The 18,100-nt window shown below is 49.9% G+C and overlaps 1 protein-coding gene across 5 annotated transcripts; it reads left to right on the forward strand.

Moving 5' to 3' along the window:
• On the forward strand, window positions 1-13,750 carry RNF122 (ring finger protein 122). 5 transcript variants are annotated; one of them, XM_040462420.1, is made up of 7 exons: window positions 1-451; window positions 1,268-1,276; window positions 5,176-5,332; window positions 10,442-10,487; window positions 11,008-11,049; window positions 12,260-12,342; window positions 12,618-13,750. In XM_040462420.1, the coding sequence occupies exons 1-7, from the start codon at window positions 427-429 to the stop codon at window positions 12,730-12,732; spliced, it is 477 nt and encodes a 158-aa protein (XP_040318354.1). In that variant the 5' UTR covers window positions 1-426; the 3' UTR covers window positions 12,733-13,750. The 5 variants fall into 5 exon arrangements, with proteins under 5 accessions (XP_040318354.1, XP_040318437.1, XP_040318487.1 ...); XM_040462553.1 differs by having other exon boundaries at window positions 437-451; window positions 1,268-1,341; XM_040462357.1 differs by lacking the exon at window positions 1-451 and adding an exon at window positions 540-643.
• The last annotated feature ends 4,350 nt before the right edge of the window (window positions 13,751-18,100 follow it).

Consider the following 18,100-nt stretch of genomic DNA (forward strand, 5'->3'; position numbering starts at 1 on the left):
GGAGGGGGGTGTGCGCAGCCCGTGTCAGTTTCGGAGTCCTGGCGGCTCACCTTCGCGCCAAGGATCCTGAGCCGAGGCTCCCGGTGAAGCTTTTCCCTCCTCTGCGAACCGGGCCCTCCACCCGGTTCTGTAGCGCCCTGCATCTCCCCCAGCTCGGGGGCCCTTCCTGCATTTCCTCGGCGGTGCGTTGATCCTGGGGACTTTCTGTTTGTTTGTTTTCCCCTTTTCCCTCTTTGTTGCTCCGAAACCATTCAAGCCGAACCCCCCCCCCCACCCCCGAGGGCTTTCGACTTGTGAAGAAAGGCGGCTGCCGCGGACAGCACCGGCCCCTCCTGCGGACCCGAAAGCCGGTGCGCCCACCCCGTCTGCCCTACCCGTCGGCCGCCTGCGTTCGTTCGCCGGAGGAAGCCAGCCGAGAATTCATTGATGCACCCATTCCAGTGGTGTAACGGTGAGTTCCCGGGGCGGGAGGGCGAGCGGACGCCCGGCCGGCCGCAGACGCGGAGGGGCGCAAGGCTTAAGATCAGACGGAGGGCTCGTTCTTCCTCTTCAGCTAAGTTTGTCATGAAATGGGACGGGCGAGCAGGCGTCCTGGCGCCCAACGAGGCTCTGCACAGCGCGGAATTTGAAACAAAAAAATCAGGTTTAATTCCAGGGCCGGAACGTCTCTGAACGTGCGGGGGGCGTGGGAGCCGAGGGGTTCGCGGCCTTTGTGTGGCGCCTTCGCTCTTCTACCCCCTTCCCTTGCCTTTGTGCGCTCAAACTCTGGTCTTTGTTGTGGTTGTCGGAGGAGAATTAAATCCGCGCTCGGGCTGGGATCTCCTAGAGGGAGCTCAAGTTCCCGGCCTGGAACTTTGCAGGCTATTTTAAATATGTATACAATGCAGCGTGCGGGACGGGGCGCGGAGGCGGCTTCCTCTGTGCCTTTGTTGGCTTCTCACTGGCTGCTAGGGGGCTTTGTGCTTGAGGAAGATGCCGGATTAAAGAGCGTGCCTTTATTGGATTGATAAAGCCTTGCAGATGTCTCAGCGCCCGGGTACCTTTGGGTGCAGAGTTAGGCCAGCAGGAGTCGTGCTCTCTGGCCCCAAGGCCACACTGTGGTACTAGCTTCTGATCTGTGGTGGTGGCCGCACCCCCTTACCTAAGTCACCCCTCCACCCCATTCCCTACCCACCCGCCCTGGAATGATGCTAAATTCATCTCACCTGAGGCTTTTTTTTCCTTCTTCTTCTTTTTTTTTTTTTTTTTTTTTTTTTTGGTATTTCAGGTGATACAGGTTGGTTCTGACTCCTCACCCAAGCTATCTTAAAGGAGGGTCTTTCTGAGCGACTCAGTTAAAAGGTATTGATGTTAGATACTAACGTTCCAATGGTTTTGGTGTTTTGACTGCGAAGTCCCAAGGCTTGGAGTTTCTGGAGGAGGTGTGTGGGGGCCGGGGGCCTTATCTCTGAGTATGGTAGGCTGGGTAGTTACAAAAAGAAAAAAGAAAAATCCATTCTTGAGGGCAGACCCCAGCCAGATCTTGGATTAATTATTTCAAGCGGCTTTTGTTTTAAAACAAAACCCTTAAGGCAGGGTTTGGACAGCATGTGTATGAGCGTCCCCCAACCCCCTCTTCCTCTTGCTGGTAGGATCTAATTTCCTGAAAATGAACCAAGCTGTGTGTGATAGGCGGGCATTGAGGGACAGGGGGGTGGGGAAGGACGGTGCATCCCGGCATCTGGGAAAGATTCCCGGCGGCTGGGAGGGGGAAGCATTTCCCAGACCCACCGATCTTCCTTGGCCAGCCTTCTCTTGACGTCATTCCAACTCCCAGCCTGCACACCACCGAGATGAGACATTCTGATGTCAGGGCTTTCATAGGTCAGCTGAGACAATGGAACAGAGACTTCGCAAGAACCAAGGTGGCTGGCACTTTATTCTGGCGCTCCTATTTTCGTATCGGGTTTTTAGACCAGCAGAAGACTTGCTCTTTTTCTTTTCACTTCTTAAAGTGGCTGATAGATTGTTTTGACTCCAGTGAGGAAGCAATCCCTTCCCCCAGCCCCTTTGTGGAAAAATATCTGGAGGCTCTCTTTTCTGGGGTTGGTATTCTGCCCTTACAAGTGTTTCTCACCTACAACTCTTTCTCACATAAAGTTCCAAGCTCACTGACTCCATCCTGGAAGCCCAGGGAAAGTCTGTTAGGAGAGGTAAGATGGTCAAGGTAAACTGATCAGAGGACCACTTGAGACCAGAGTGCAGATACATATCCTCTATAATAGCCAGTGCTCTACAATTTCCCAGGACAGGAAACCAAATGGGGTTCTCTGGGACCCTAAAGGTAACCAGGATTCATCTCCTAAAAGGTGCATGGAGAGCGAAGACAGATCAGAGGTTAGACCTTCTTAGTGCATCAGTTGTTAGTGAGGTAGGGAGCCCAGAAGCAAGGGCTTCTTGTTGAGAATAATAAGGGTAGGAGCTAATTATTTAATCTTTTCAACAGAGTCTTTCAGGACAAGAACTACTTCTCCTTTTTGTTTTCCCACAATGTCTAGGTCAGTGCATAAATCAGCCCTCGATTAATACTTGTTGGTTGGCTGGCCATTCATTAGCTGAGGGCAGTTTCTGGGCAACTTTCCCAAATATCACTCTCCTTACTTTGGGATGGGAGCTTTTGCCAAGGGTACCAGGTTGTCTTGAAGAATCAGGAGTTACTTATCTGCTAACTAATTAAGTGAAAGCAAGCCAAACACCAGGCTAGGCACTGGAGGAGCTACAAAAGTCCAAGTTGCTGTCCTGAGACTTGGGAGTATTCGAGCTTATTAGGACTTTTTCATTTCTGATTCCAGTATTCTAGTTCTATCTCTATTGCCGTGCCTCCCTTTGTATGGCAGAAGCCTTTGTGTTCTCTTCATCCCTACACTGTAAAATCACCCCGTGATTCCTTTTTTAATTTTTTTTATCTTACGTGTCTATCATGGTACTTGTCATATAATCGATGTTCGAGTTAAGTTGATGCTTGGACTATTTGGGCAACATAACACAATACTAAGTATTCAAGAGCCAGAATGTGTGGTAGAGGCTGTGAGTACTGTAGAATTCAGGGAAGAGAGGGGTCACTGGAATATCATGAGGACCAGGCTTGGTGGGCGTCCAGAAGGGAGGGGGAGTTTCAGGCAGGGAAAGTTGCATGAACAAAGGTATGGAGGCAGGTGAGGACAGGTTGGACAAGAAATAGGAGACTGGTCTATGTTGGGGGATGCTGGAAAACTATGAGCAGTGGAGGTTGAGGCGACCCAGTGCGTGCATGTTTAGCAGGACTTAAAACCAGTCATGAGCCTGGGAAATACATAATGGAAACTGAGTGGGAGGATATGTCACACACATGGGCTAAAGTAGAGGAAGGACTTGACATCAGTGAGGGTCTGGAGTGGGGACTTGGAATAGAACTGGTCCCGACATCTGAAAGAGGTTTGAAGGGAGGCTCATTATATGGTCACTAGATTGATCTAGGAGATGACTGAGGAGATGTAGGATGTCAAAATCGACTTCCGGTCCTTTCAGCCAGTCTTCTGCTGAATTGTAGTACTGGTAATTTTAATCTAGAATTCTCAAGTATATTAATGGGTCCTGGCTTCTAACCAAGCTGTCAGGCAGGTACTTAAAACCCATGTTGAAGACTTGGGTACAGAGGTCTTTGGAAACAAGCCTTCTTAGCTGTTTGACGTTAGACAATTTATTTAATGATTGAGTCTTTTTTTTTTTTTTTTTTTTTTTTCCTGTAGAAGGGGTAAGTAAATTTCTCAGTGGCATTACAAAGATTAAATTGGTAGCGTGAGAAGGTGCTTGGGGTATTGCAAGATTCTAGTTTTCTCGTCTCCTCACTTTCTGAAATCTAAGAATTTTATTCTTGCCTTTTGGATCACGATAATATTTTGTCTTGGTTGCAGGACTAAACACTCCACCAGCTTATTGTTTCTATCCTATATTTGTTTCTTACTGTTAAACAGTACAGAACATTTACTAATTCTCAGAACGAGTACTCCCAAAATAGAGAGTGGCCCCAGGACTGGTTAATCCAGCAATTTCACGGACATAAATCATTTCTTTCCCTCTCCCTTCCGCCACCCTCGGCCATTGGCTTTATATTGAACTGCTTTCTTTCCAGCTCTAACTTGGCTGCCACCATTCCAATCTTTCCTGCTCCGGCAGAACTTGACTTTGTTTCCTTGGCCAGAACCCTGTCACATACTTACCTCAACACCAAACTCTGGCAAGAGGCAGGTGACAACGATGATTGATAAGCCAATCAGGATTTACCCTCTGAGGATGCTTGGTCAGCCAATCAGGATTTACCCTCTGAGTCACGTGAGAAGGGGAAGCATCTGGTGGCTGGTCAGTGCTTCCCCCGCTGCAGGTATGGGAATCTGATGAGGACCTTGTTAAAATGTAGATTCTGATTCATTCTGTCCAGGGTGGGCCGGAGATTTTGCATTTCTAACAAGCTCCAGGGGTTGCCAGTACTACTATGGCACTGCTTTGAGTAGGAAAGGGAAGGGTGCCCAAAGTAAGCTGCACACCACCCCCCCCCCCCCCCAATCTCTTTCTGGAACACTGGCCCAGCCTCAGGGTGAACAGTTTCTATTCTGGTCCTGGTGCAGCCTGTCTCCTGGAGCAGGTGGCTTAATAATGACAGATGACCTTTGCAACTGCACCTCGGCAATTTGCAAAGTACATGTCTCACACCAGTTTGGGTCCTCTCTGCATTTTGCTTGTTTTTAAATGACAAAGTGAAGCTTAGATAAGTAAGTTTTTAAAGGTCACCTCTCTAGGGAGAGGCAGTGTTGGAACCCAAGTACCCATTTTCTCACCTACGTCTCTTCATTCTGCTACTGCACTAAATGAGCTTCTACGCAATGGAGTCGAGTTTCCCATTTGCTGAATCCTTGATCCCCTGGATGGGGATGCAGTTTTAAGTACTGTGTGTAGTATCCCATTTCACGGATCGCTGAGTGACCCAAGATAATGTAGCTAGTCAGTATCAGAGCTGGGTTATAAACTTAAGTGTCGGCATCAGAGAGGTTTAGGACCCCAGAGCCTGCCATTTGTCTCTCCGTCCTGCCTGACCTGAGTACCATCAGCCCCAGTGGTCAATTTCCAACTATAATGCTTTCCCTCTCCCTTTCTTTTCAGGGTGTTTTTGTGGCCTGGGACTGGTTAGCACCAACAAGTCCTGCTCAATGCCACCCATCAGTTTCCAAGACCTTCCCCTCAACATCTACATGGTCATCTTTGGCACAGGCATCTTCGTCTTCATGCTCAGTCTCATCTTCTGCTGCTATTTTATCAGGTGGGTGGCACCCTGGGTGACCTGGGGCAGGGAGTCCAGGACGAGGAGGCCGGGGAGTAGGGTGGGCCAAGTGAGATTCGCACAGCAGGCCCTAACTTCCCACTGGGGCCCCTGCTTTGAGGACAGGGCTCAGCCTGTCCTTCCTTGGGCCCCTGAGGCCTGGTGTTTCTATTTTCAGCAGCCTCTGGAGTTGTCCCAGAGCATATAAGGTCACCATTGGTTGGGCTACATCGCATCTCTTGGCCAGTTATTCTAGGGTGGCCTAGAATTACTATCTGACCAAGTGATATCATTGGTCATCCCTTAACCGTGTCTCCACTCCCCACGCATAACCTCTGGGTGGCCGGGGATAGGTGGGCATCGGTTACACCAACGGCATGTTCCTCTGCCCTCCTGGGAAATCCTGCCGTCAGCCATCCAGATGCTAATATTAGCAAGCTGATGTCTGGAGAGCTGCTTGGTCTGCCTCGTAAGCTCTTCTTTTTTTGATAGTGAGAAAAACTATCCTAAAACGCCCCTTATTCTTCCTGCGTGGAGATCCAGGGGAGGACTTGAGCATGGCGGGGCTAGCCAGGGAGGTGTTTCTTCACCTCCCGTTGAAAGACATGGGAATTGGTGGCTCGTTTTCTATCAAAAATTTAGGGCATGACTGGCATTTAGAGTGGAAATGAAAGTAGTGTTTCTGGCAAGGGCATGCTGTTGGGATCACCAGTTCCTCATTGTATGGGACTGTCCTGCACACTGGGGAATGTTGAGCATCCCTGAACATGCTAATGGTCTTTAGGGCCATTGTGATAACCACCCCCTACCCCCACCACACCTTACGAAATGCCTAGGTAGCCAGCAGCTGGAGTCTTAAATCGTTTAAATTAAAAGGAGGGACAGAGGAGTTCTGGCTTCCTCCTGAGATGTCTTGGTGGGTCTGAATGCTTTGCCCCGAGAAGGGGCAAGGGGGAGGCAGACACTCAGTCTCTATTCCTAAGGCTAGCAAGAGTTTCCTCTAAAAAAGGGGAAGGGCCCTCAGTGCCCCCAGTCAGCTACTTTAGGCCTCTTCTTTCTCAGAACTTTAAAAAAGTTCCTGGGACTGGAGTTTTCCACTTAAAAGTTGATGCAGAGAAGATCGTGGTGTTTTTTCCCTCTTGTACAACCGAGCCCAACATTTGCATAAGTGGGAGTGAGGGCAGTTTTCTAGCATCTCCCCACCCCTTCCCCTTTCCCCAAGCCTACGTTTTCTTCCTCAAACATTCTGCCTTCCTGACCACCAGCCACCCCCATCTCCCCATACCGAGCAATTCATGCAGTTCCCCAGGGACTAAAGATGGAGACACACCAAATACCAAAGGTTTATATATGATACTGGGGGAGGGGTCTGCAAAAGCAGCTCTGGTGTACACACACACACACACACACACACACACACACACAAGCTGCAAAGGCAGTCAAGTGAAGAAAAATCTAGAAAATCACTCTGGGCCAGGATGTGGGTGACCAGGGTTCATTTCCTAACTCTGCCACTAATACGTGTGACCTTGGGTTTTAGTTCTTCTTTACCAAATGCCTTCTTTTGCCACACTATAGTTGGCATTTTGTGAAACACCCCTCCAGTTTCTATATTAGCCCACGTTGTAAATGAGGAAATTCATGCTCTGGCAGTTAAGAATTTGCCCAAGGTCCTATATCGAGGAAGATCCAGGGGTGGGCTAGCCCAGTGGTCATTAGCTAGAGTCTTTCAGATTCCATATGTTCACCTTCCCTGTCGGGTTCCCATTCCTTGAATGGAAATAAAAGGAACAGCTGCAGCATCCCTTAGCACCCCCATACGGCCGGAGATGGGGGTCCTGCAGAAGGACAGGCTGGGGAGCTAGATAGGGCTGATTTATTTTTGTCTGGCTGGAGTGGAAGAACAGAGCCGTAACCACACGATACCAAAAGCTTTCCTGACTGCGGGCCGCTTGGCGCCACCTGTCCCTTCCGCAGTAATCTGCCCCTTCTGTCACCCCCACCTTCTGTCCTGCAGCCTGCCCAGAGTCAGCTGACCCCAGACTTTCATGGTTCCAGAGGCTCGCTGCTGTGTGGCAGCCTGTGGGTGTCTATATATAGAAAGACACACAGGCACAGAAGCCACTTCCTCTCCCCGCTTCTCAGTTTCCTCCATAGCCAAAATAGGCCCATGACCCCTACTCTCCACCTGGTGAGCTCAGTGGCCAACACCAGCCTCCTCTCCCCTGCTCCCCTCACCCGTTCTTCCCTGTTCCCCAGGAGCTGACCTCTGCCCTACACAGGATGGAGGGGCCAGTGAAGTACAAATAAGCAGGAAAGGAGCAATTATTTTCAGGACCTGGTGGCATTGTTTGCTCCAAAAGGGAAAAGCAGTGAGGGAGAGCCCGCTGGCAGTGGCTAGAAATGGTCTCATTGAAATCGGAGTATTTTTAGTAGCTTAGCTCACCCAACAGCTGAGAGGGCCACCTGTCCAAAGTAGCCGGCACTACCTCCTCTGCTGGGATGTCCCAGGGGCTTTGCTTTTCTGCTTTGTTTCCCTTGCGACCTTTTTGGGTCTCATCACAATGTATACCTTCCTGTTCTGGAAAGTCTGCATGCAGGGCGAAGGGGGTGGGTCTGCAGCCTTTCACTCTTCTGGTGGTACTGGGCTCTGAGACCCAGGCTGCTGGAGGATCCTTGACTGCGACCATCAAATGGAACCAGACAGACACAGGGGGTGAGGGTGGGCAGGGGGCGCCCTGCGCATCCCAGGACACAGTGAGCAGAAAGGCACGGCACACCCTACCTGCGTAGAGCCGTGTTGCAGGTGAGGTGGTTGAGACCCCAAGGATGTGTGGCATCCTCTCATTCTCGGGGTTAAAAAGCAGGCCCCTCACCACTTCCTTATTTACTCTTCGGCATCCCCGCGACAGCGACGGTGACTGCCTGAGAATGCGGCTGTGAGCGCTTTGACTGTGAGAACACTTTTTTGCTTCCCCAGCTTCATTCGGTGTCAGCCAGGTGACAGTTGTTCGTTGAAGCCTTGCATGCACCCTGCCCCGCCCGTCTTGTTTGGAAGCGGGCACAGAGATGCATGCATCTGAAAAGCTTTCCCGGACTGAGGCGTTCTCTGAGTAAAGGACGGAACAGTGGGAGTCCTGGCTAGGTCTTTGGCCCAACCCTCCAATGACCGGAGACCCTCCAGTGGATGTGCTGCCCTGGGACTTAGCCCTATGGTGCAGGAGTCAACCTGGACTGGAGTTCTTTTTTAAGATTTTATTTTTTATTTTTTAAGTTTATTTATTTTGAGGAAGACAGAGACAGCATGAGCAGGGGAGGGGCAGAGAGAGAGAGGGAGAGAGAGAATCCCAGGCAGGCTCCACACTGTCAGCACAGAGCCCAATGAGGGGCTCAAACTAACCAAACCGTGATCATGACCTGAGCTGAAACCAAGAGTCAGACGCTTAACGGACTGAGCCACCCAGAGGCCCCTTAAGATTTTTTTCAAGTCCTCTCTACATCCAACATGGGGCTCAAACTCCCAATCCTGAGATCAAGAGTCACATGCTCCACCACTGAGCCAGCCAGGTGCCCCTGGACTGGAGTTCTTAAGAGTCTCCAGGCACCCGGCCTCCCAGGGCCCTGACTTGTGCTAGGAACAGTGGAGATAGCTGGGAGCCAGATCCAGATCTGCCCCCCGACTGTGCTTGGGGCATGGCTCTGCTCTGCCCCTCATTCCGCACCTTCCGCTGTTCTAGTCAGCTTCTCCACGGTGCCTGTGGCGCAGGCACCTTCTTACCTTCTCGTTGAGGCTCCTGATTTGAGATTCTCTTCCTCTGACTCCTGTCAGCCTTCTTGTTCTGCAAAAGGACAAACATTTGGGGCTTCGGAAGTCACACAGTCTCTTTCTTAATTACCCCCACCCTACTGTGCAAAAGCCGCCACAGATAATATGTAATGTTTAATTTATTATCATGTGCACACATGCGCTCTCTCTCTCTCTCTCTCTCTCTCTCAAAAATAAACATTTTAAAAGTTAAGAATAAAAATCAGTCTTAGCTCATAGGCTCTATTGAACAAGTGGCCCTTAGGCCATCATCCACCACATCTATTCTAACTTGACGGGTTTCTAACGTTTCCTTCCAATAACGCAGATCTGGCAGAAGTGTTCAGTGGAGAGAAGGCCCCATGTGGCTCCCAAGTATAGGAGGACACAGAGCCACCTGCTTGATTTGGACGGTTTCTCTCCCTGCAAATAAAGAAGCAGCAATACTGCGTAATCGTGATCCTAGCCGTTCGCTGTAGGCTTGTTGATGAAGATCGGGTGTTTCCCAAGGGATCTGGTCTCCTTCTCAGGACGATGGTGTGTCCCACCTAATGGGCGAAAACAGGCCACACTGTTAAAGCGCTCAGGCCCTATGCTCTGATAGACTGATTCAAATCCGCCTCTTGTTGCTGACTAGCCGGGAGGTTTGGGCGAGTTACTTCTTTGGAAGTTAGTTTGCCGTTAGTAACAACTCACTGGGTTTTGGCTATTGAGTGAGGTTGTGTGCAGGCCACCAGCTGGAAACCGAAGAGAAGAAAACAAAGAGGGCATCCTCGGTGTTTGCCTGGGTGCCGTGAAGGGGAGAGTGTGCTTTGGTTCAGAATATTAGTGTTCCCCTGGGTGGAAAGTTCCCCAGAGTCAACAGAGGCTCACTTACACTGCTACCCTGGCTTAATGGCAAGATCCCTTGTAAGAATATCTAACTTCTGTATACTCAGGAAGCGGAGTGTTGACCTCTCGACTTGGGGGGCCTGAGGAGACTGACTTTCTGGGAAACAGCAGGGAGTACGAATGAATAATTCTGCCAGAATGTGCTCTGCCAGAATTCTCCGATCTGTGGGACCTGACGGTAAAGCTTTGAGGCTGTTGTGGCTGAGTAAGAGTCTGAGTCCCTAATCAACTCTGGGCGACCTGCACAGGTCCAACCACACCATACTCCATGGCTTCTCCGGGACAAGACGCCCCTCTGAGGAGCAGCCTCTCCGCCCCCAGAAGAGGGCCCACGCAGCCTGCCTGCCTCTCTCACTCTGAATGGCTCTAATTTGTACAAAGGCATGGTAACCTCTCCTTTCGCTCTCCCCTAGCAAACTCCGGAACCAGGCACAGAGTGAGCGATACGGCTATAAAGAGGTAGAGTGCTACATCTTTCTTTCTTTTAAAAACAATTTTTTCAATGTTTATTTTTGAGAGACAGAGACAGAGGATGAGTGGGGGAGGGAGACACAATCCGAAGCAGGCTCCAGGCTCCAGGCTCCCAGCTGTCAGCATAGAGCCCGACACGGGGCTTGAACCCACGGACCGTGAGATTATGACGTGAGATGAAGTCAGACACTTAACCGACTGAGCCACCCAGGCGCCCCAAGTGCTACATCTTCCTGTGAGACTTCCTCTCTGCTACCTGCCCTGCTAGAGAGAGGATAGGCAGCAAGCAAGCTGAACCCCCTCGGCCTCCCTGCTGGCTCCCCCTGGCCAGTGCTTTGTACCGTCCTCGAGTCTGGCCTGGCCCGGCCCAGGCAGTGGCCAAGCCCTCCCCCTTCACCAGAGGAAGAGGAAGACACGCCTGTGCGGGGCTGGGGACTCCCTTGGCTGGATGATAGCACCTGGCCCCTGTGCTTGGCTTCTGACGCCATGCCTCCTCTCTCCTTTTCAGGTGGTGCTTAAAGGTGATGCCAAGAAGTTGCAGTTATATGGGGTAAGTGTCCTCGGCCAGGGTGCAGGAGGGCCCTGGCTGGCAAGGCAGACAGCACCCTCTCCAGCTCTCAGCCAGGGCCTTTCAGGAACTTATCTCCTTGGGCCAAATAAATGTGACTCATTCCAGTAGGTAATCCGTGTATGGAATTCATTATGTCTGGAACCGGCGCAGGCAGAAAACATAACGGGATCGCGGAAGGGTTGGAATGAGCGAGGACACGTGGCCCCGGAAAGGCTGCTGTGCATCATGTTTAAGGGGAGGATGGGTCTACCTCTCCACGCCAGATCCCAGCTACCCTTCCCTGCTTCTAGGTCTCCCGTCTTGGTTTTTCACTAAAGAAGGCCCTTTTTACCCTTACACATATACTCTGTCCTGGCAGACTGGGGACCTGACCAGTGCATCTAGCCCTGCCATTCTCGCCTGCTTGCTCTCCAGTCCCCTCCCCCAAGCAATACTGCCACTCCTTGGGTCCCATCAACACAGACTTTTTAGGAGTGGGCAGTTGCCTCTTCCTTCCCTACTTGTGCCCATGAGATCATCTAACTTTCTCAAGACTTCTGTCCATAACCACAGACACTTGTGCACAGGGTGTTTGTGGTGGTTGGGCACTGGGCGGACCCACGGGGATCGCGAGGCATGAGACAGCCTAGGAATGCTTCATTTTATCCCTCTTGGATGTGTGCTATCACATCTCAGCAAATTCAGTGTTCCCTGAGCCCTCCTTGAGAGGGAGAATTCAGCTGTGATCAAGAAGTTAGTCCAGAATTACAGAAAGCTAGAGTCCAAGAATATGAACTGAACATTATACCCCCATTTTTACCTTTAGATATAGATGCATGCCTCCTTGCAAAATGTACTAGGCTAGAAACGTTTAAAAAATACTCCTCTAGAACACTTACGGTCAATGGAAATTTCTGTGATGATAGAAATGTTCTGTATCTGCCCTGTCCAGTATGGGAGCCACCATGGCCACATTGTGGTTACCGAGCCGCTGAAATGTACCTAGTGCAATGGAGGAACTAAACCTTTAATTTCATCTTCCTTTGGTCTTGTGAACAGTCTGGTGTGGTTAGTGGCTACCCTATGACTCAAGTTTCCGTGGCTAATCAGGAAACTGGGCTAGAGCTTTGTTTTCTTGGATGGGGATGAGCCGATGGGTGAATGCGGTTCTTCCCCAGTCTCCTCTCACATCTTCCCTTTCTTCCCACAGCAGACCTGTGCAGTCTGTCTGGAAGACTTCAAGGGGAAGGACGAGCTAGGTGTGCTCCCATGCCAACATGCCTTTCACCGGAAGTAAGTATCCACCGTGGGGGACGTGTGTCCAGGGGATACCTTTCGAAAGGAATAAGTAGGGAGCGTCTTCGAGAACCTGTAATCCCTACCCCCTCCCATCTGCCCCTTGCCAGCGATGCCTGACATCCTGTCTGGACACCAGGCAAGCCGGAGGGGTTGGACCGGGGCAAGGATGGAGGTGTTGCTGTTCGGAGAAGCAGCTGGGCTCTCTGAGTGAGAGACACGTGGAACGGGCTGGGTGTCTTAGGGGAAAACTGGTCTTCTTCCGCCCACAGGTGTCTGGTGAAGTGGCTAGAAGTACGCTGTGTCTGCCCTATGTGTAACAAGCCCATTGCTGGGCCCTCAGAGGCCACTCAGAGCATTGGAATCCTATTGGACGAGCTGGTGTGAATGCTGCCTCTACACCAAGGCCTGGAGAAGACCGCTTGCCTCATGGGTGCCTGGCCCCTCCGCACAGCTACGGGTGAACAAGACTGGTGGGTGGTGACTGACGTGCTTACCTGAAGGGGCAGTAATGCAGGGCTGGGCTCCCACCATCAGGGGGAGGCCTGAGTCGCCCCACCTTTCTGCCTCCTGAAGCCTTCTTCAGCTACTCAGCACCTGCTACTCAGCACTGGCGTTGTCACCCATCAAGAACGCTGTATCCTGGTACCGGACTGTCTACCTGCCTGTCCCTGTGGGGGAAGCTGGGGAAGGCAATCCACCCCTATCTGGCCGAGAACTTGGAGCTCACCCCTTAGGAGGACTGGCTGCCCTGACCTAGAAGAAGGGAGGAGATGGGCCCTGCCCCACCTGTAACCTGCCTCCCCTCTTCGCTTCTTCCACAGGAAGGGGAGAAGGGGAGGAAGGAACCATCAAGGAACCAAGTGCCTCCAGTGCAAGCGAGGGAGGCTCTGTAGGAAATCAGGAAGAACAGGGACACGGAAAAAGGAAAGTCAATGTTTACATGGGGCCTATGGAAATAAAGGCTTGGCCTGTAGGCCTGCTGACCACAGGGTAATGGGGGGCGGATGCCTTCCCTCTGCTAGGATCTGAGGTGCTATCCATTCACTGTCTTCCTCAGCTGATCTCAGAGCATCCTATTCCATTTTGGGGTTATAGTACCCCTCCAGAGGAAGGGCTTATTTTACACTCAAATGAATTCCCAGGGGCTTTTTCTAAAGGAGCAAAAGGGGCCTGGGGATGGGGGTGTCTGAAGGTTAAGGTGGCAACAGATACCTTCTTCCCCTTTGTAAATAGTATTTTTATACTTCATCCTCACCATCTCAGGCTTTATACATGGAATCCCCTGAATGGAGGGGGTGGGGTTTCCTCTCTCCTCTTCCCCCCGCAGAATAGGTGAGGGTGGGAGAAAGGTATGTATTTAAAGAAAATTAAATTTAATAACCAGTTTCTCTTTTTGCCTGTGGTTGTGGCCTGTGTCTCTTGGCCCTTTTCTGCCAGCAGAGGAAACAAGTTCTCTACCCGCCTCTCGCTTCTCCATACTCAGGGCACACTATGCGCACAAAGGTTCCTAATTCTTAAAAAAACACTGATATCAGGTTATTACCCATATAACATAGGGCTCACGTCAGTGTACTTTAAGACCAGACTAAAAATATTCTAAAGGCGGGCTTAAAGAAAGTTGACGTATGTCACCCAAGTGTGTGACGGGATGCTGAAATTCCAAAGACTTGAATAGCGTCCTATGTTTAATTCAAGCAGTTGTGCTCTTAGCACAACTAAAGGTCAAGGTTGCTACCATAGAGGCTTGATCTCTTTCCCTTATTAAGCTTTTCTCTTGCCTACTTGCTGACCATCATGGACACATGCTACCCCCTGAACCCACATCTAGAAGTGTTGGCATTAACGAATGTATGCCCCTCTGTGCGCTCAGATCTTGTACCCACACCCTCCAGCTTTGCTCTCAGTGTCTCAAGGGAGCGTGGAACCAATAACGGATATGCAAAATGGATTATGAGGGCTGGGAACAATGTTCTTGGGCATCACAGCATGGAGCCGGTGGGCCGCGGTTGACCCTTGTCGGTGGAACACGGCAGTGGCCAATGGTCGTCCCAGGGGAGCAGGCCCTGGGCACAGTAGGAATATTTGTTGAGCGAAGTCTAATGTAGCCGTGGGTCATGGATGTGCAAGAGCCGCCCGTGCACCCAGAGGAGCCAGGCCTAAAGGGCAGGCGTGACCCCCTCCCTCCACGCGGTTGTGCCATGGAGGCTGTCAGCACACCGGGTGCTCGTGCTTGACAGACCCGAGGCGGTCCTCGTGAGGTTGTCAGCACCTCTCCTTTGCCCAAGGACCTCCTCCACACTGGGCATAACCCCTGCTCCCTGCCTCTGCCCCCTCCTTGCTGTTGCCAACCCTACAAAGTCTGGTCTTTTCCTCACCGGGCACCCGTTCGAGTCCTGCCAGTTTCAGTGTGCAGAATAAATGTATTTCCTTAGCAAAACAGACCCTCCCTCTAGCTCCTGCTACAGCCTTATGGTGGAGGCAGGTCTGGGATGAGGGGGGAAAGGTGGTCTAACAGGTTGGCTTCACCATCTACATGCTCCTACCTTGCCGTCTCCCCTCCTCTTAGGGAGAATTTACCAGTGCTGGCATATTCTGATTAGAATGTTGGGACTAAAATGTGTTTACAAACTTGAATGGCATTGTCCTGACGTCAAAATGACGGGGTAAAAATGCCTCGGAGCTAGGTAGGTGGTGGTACGGTGCGCAGCGGCGAACAGGCACTATGTTCTCACTGATCAGATGGGAATGGCAGTAACGAGTCACAGTCCCAGCCTCAAATTCATGGTCATTAGCGTGGTCTTGTTTCTCAGCGCAATGTGTCCAGATCACCTGGGCTAGACACTGCCACGTGCTGGAAGGCAAGACATTCCTTGCGTTGGGAAAGCAACGGTGTCTTTTGGGTGAGCAAGCTCACCCGTGGGGAGGGGATACCTGAGCTGAATCCTGAGGGAGTATCCTGGATAAAAGCACCCCAGGGATTAACCAGCCTCGTAGGGGTCAGAGAGTGCACTCGAGTCAGTGTGAAGCTGAGGTGGGGAAAGGCTGGGAGAGAGACAGTCCCAGGTGGCACTGGAACCTGAGACTTGATAGAGTAAGAATCCCGAAGTTCCTTGGATCAGGCTTTTAAAAGATCAGAGCACCATTTGGAAGCTAAGCCAATGCTTTTCTTCCTTGCACAAAATGTTCACAGGCAACTGCAGTGTAGATAGCACTGCTCCCACTGCTGAAAAAGAATTTGAATCTTAAACGTGTTTCAAAGAGCAAAAAGGGGTGCCTGGGTGGCTCAGTTGGTTGAGCATCTGACTCTTGATTTTAGCAGGCTTGCGCTCTCTAAGGAAAGGAAGGAAGAGAAAGAAAGTAAAAACCATGGGTTTTTAAAAACCTGGCTGACTCAGTTGATAGAGCATGCAACTCTTGATTTTGGGGTTATAAATTTGAGCCCCACGTTGGGCATAGGGATTACTTAAACCCAAACAAACAAAAAACAAAGTAAAAAACTGAAGGAAGCTGAGCGATAATCATATATACCAGGATCCCAACTCCAATGATCTGTGGCAAAGCAAACACCAATCAATCAAAAGATAACAAGCACTTACCCCTCAGTGTGTTCTTTTATAAAATACATTTTGCTTTCCTTTCTGTATATACCCCTCTGAGTTTGGGATTAGGAAAAGAGTGTTGAGAAAAGCACCTAAGTAGCCTACTCATACTTACACAGATTGTGCACAGCTAAGTTCAACGTTGGATTTGCTGACCAACAACAGCTTTGGCGGCAGACTGCTCTCCATGAAGATTCTGAAAGTAGCAGGTGCTATGAGCTCCTGGGCGGATGCCCTCATGGAAGACACAAACCCCAGATTACTGTCAAGTGATTTGTGTGATTACCATTATCTAGTACTGGATTTTTTTTTTTTAACTCCACGGTAGATTACTTCTTTTAAGGAATCATACGTCGATCCACCATTCACAAAATGGGTAATTGAAATAGGAAAGAGAAACTCAGAGTAGAATTTGAACATCCCAGACTTTGACAGATTGGGACAATGGCTGCCTTGAAGAATGGAGGCTTACTGTTCCTGTTTCTCTCCCTTCAAGTCTTCTATTCCAACTCAAAGTCACCCTCTACCCACTGGGGCTTTGCCCATTCTTATTAGGGCCTTTTCTGCCTCCCCATTTTTGCCATCCCCCCCCCATCCCCCGCCCCCGCAACAGCCTGTATCTTCCATTCTACCCTCTTCTTCTGTCTCTGGGTGTCAGAATAACATCATGGATGCCCTTGACCACACCACTTACTCACTACAGGTGAATCTTCTGTCAAAGCCATATGGACAGATCCAGAGCAACTGATGTGACCAAATTAGAGACAGGAAGGTCAAATGATGACCAGTCGTGTGGGCTGATATAGAGCCAATGTCCTCCAGACCCAAGACCATCAACAGCACTGGATTCCTACTGGTCCTACTCTAAGAAATTATGCCCATTTAATTCTTCCTTTGATACACTGACAGTACTATGTAAACAGGGGGATATGGCCAATGTCACCTTTGTGCTTTGAAGTAGCTTCTGTTCTTATCTCTATGTGACAGCCTCAACAATGATCCAGGGCATGTGCTCTGTAGACAAAAGGGAAGCTGCCAGCACCAGGAACACAAGAAGATGTTTTTGGTGGCTCCTGGTGTTCTTCTCAGTCTTTGTCACTTTCCACCACTGCTATCCATCAGCCCATTTTTCTTATCCTTCTTCTCTCCTCTCTTATTCCTTTTTTCTCCCTCTTCCTTTTTTTCTTCATCCCAGCCTATTCTCTGATATTACTGAGCACACCAAAGCCACTGCAGACCCCTCCTGATGGCCCATGATTGTCATGAATGGTTCAAAAGATACCACCAATTACTAAAGATTTATACCAAGATGATGGTGTGAGGTCCCCCAGGGACCAGCTCTGAATTTCTAAATGTTTAATATTTATATATGCTCATTAAGTCCCAGGAAGGTAGTTGATATCTTTGTATAAAAACTGAAATCAGAGGCACCTGGGGTAGTTCAGTCGGTTAAGCATCTGACTCTTCGTTTTGGCTCAGGTCGTGATCCCAGGGTCATGCGATTGAGCCCCGCACTGGGCACCACGCCGACGGCATGGAGCCTGCTTGAGATTTTTTCTCCCTCTCTCCCTCTTTCTGTCCCTCCCCAGCCGTTCTCTCTCTCTCTCTCTCTTTCAAAATAAATAAATAAACAACAACAAAAAAACCCTGAAATCATCCTGTTTACTTAATCGTGTGTTTTCATGTCCCTGTAGGGATCAACCAGGAAATTCAAAAGCGCCTTTTTTGTACCTTTTCCTTCTTTGAGTTCCCCATTCTAATTAATAGGTAAAACAGTGTTATTTGCTTGTACCTGGACTCTTTGCTTTTGGTGCTCTGGTGCTGAGGCAAGAAATGGGCACTCAGGTGGTCCTGGTGGTAGTTGCACACTGTATATACAGAGGGCATGTATCTCACCTGCACTCCACTGGGTTATAGGATCTCTGGAGACATTTGTATCCACCTGATGAAGGTCATTAATTACTTTTCATTTAAAAGACAGTGTCTTTTCTTGCCACAGTTAATTTGCCAGAGAGGCAATTCATAAGGCCAAGTTATGTTCTTAGTAGGAATTGCTCTTTTCAATTCCCCTGCATTTTTAGTAACTCCCTTGTCTATTTAGTGTCTCAAAAGAAGAACCTAGCAATGGTGACTTTTTAAAAAATACAGTCATA

The sequence above is a fragment of the Herpailurus yagouaroundi genome, unplaced genomic scaffold (genome assembly GCF_014898765.1).
Source record: "Herpailurus yagouaroundi ecotype Mexico unplaced genomic scaffold, PumYag 28, whole genome shotgun sequence".
NCBI lineage: Eukaryota > Metazoa > Chordata > Mammalia > Carnivora > Felidae > Herpailurus > Herpailurus yagouaroundi.

Excerpts from the sequence above, each read along its gene's own strand:
- RNF122 (XM_040462279.1), top strand. The coding sequence starts at position 4,276 with ATGATTGATAAGCCAATCAGGATTTACCCTCTGAGGATGCTTGGTCAG. Across the intron at positions 11,050-12,259 it reads AGAAGTTGCAGTTATATGGG|CAGACCTGTGCAGTCTGTCT; the intron begins GTAAGTGTCCTC and ends TTCTTCCCACAG. Across the intron at positions 12,343-12,617 it reads CAACATGCCTTTCACCGGAA|GTGTCTGGTGAAGTGGCTAG; the intron begins GTAAGTATCCAC and ends TTCCGCCCACAG.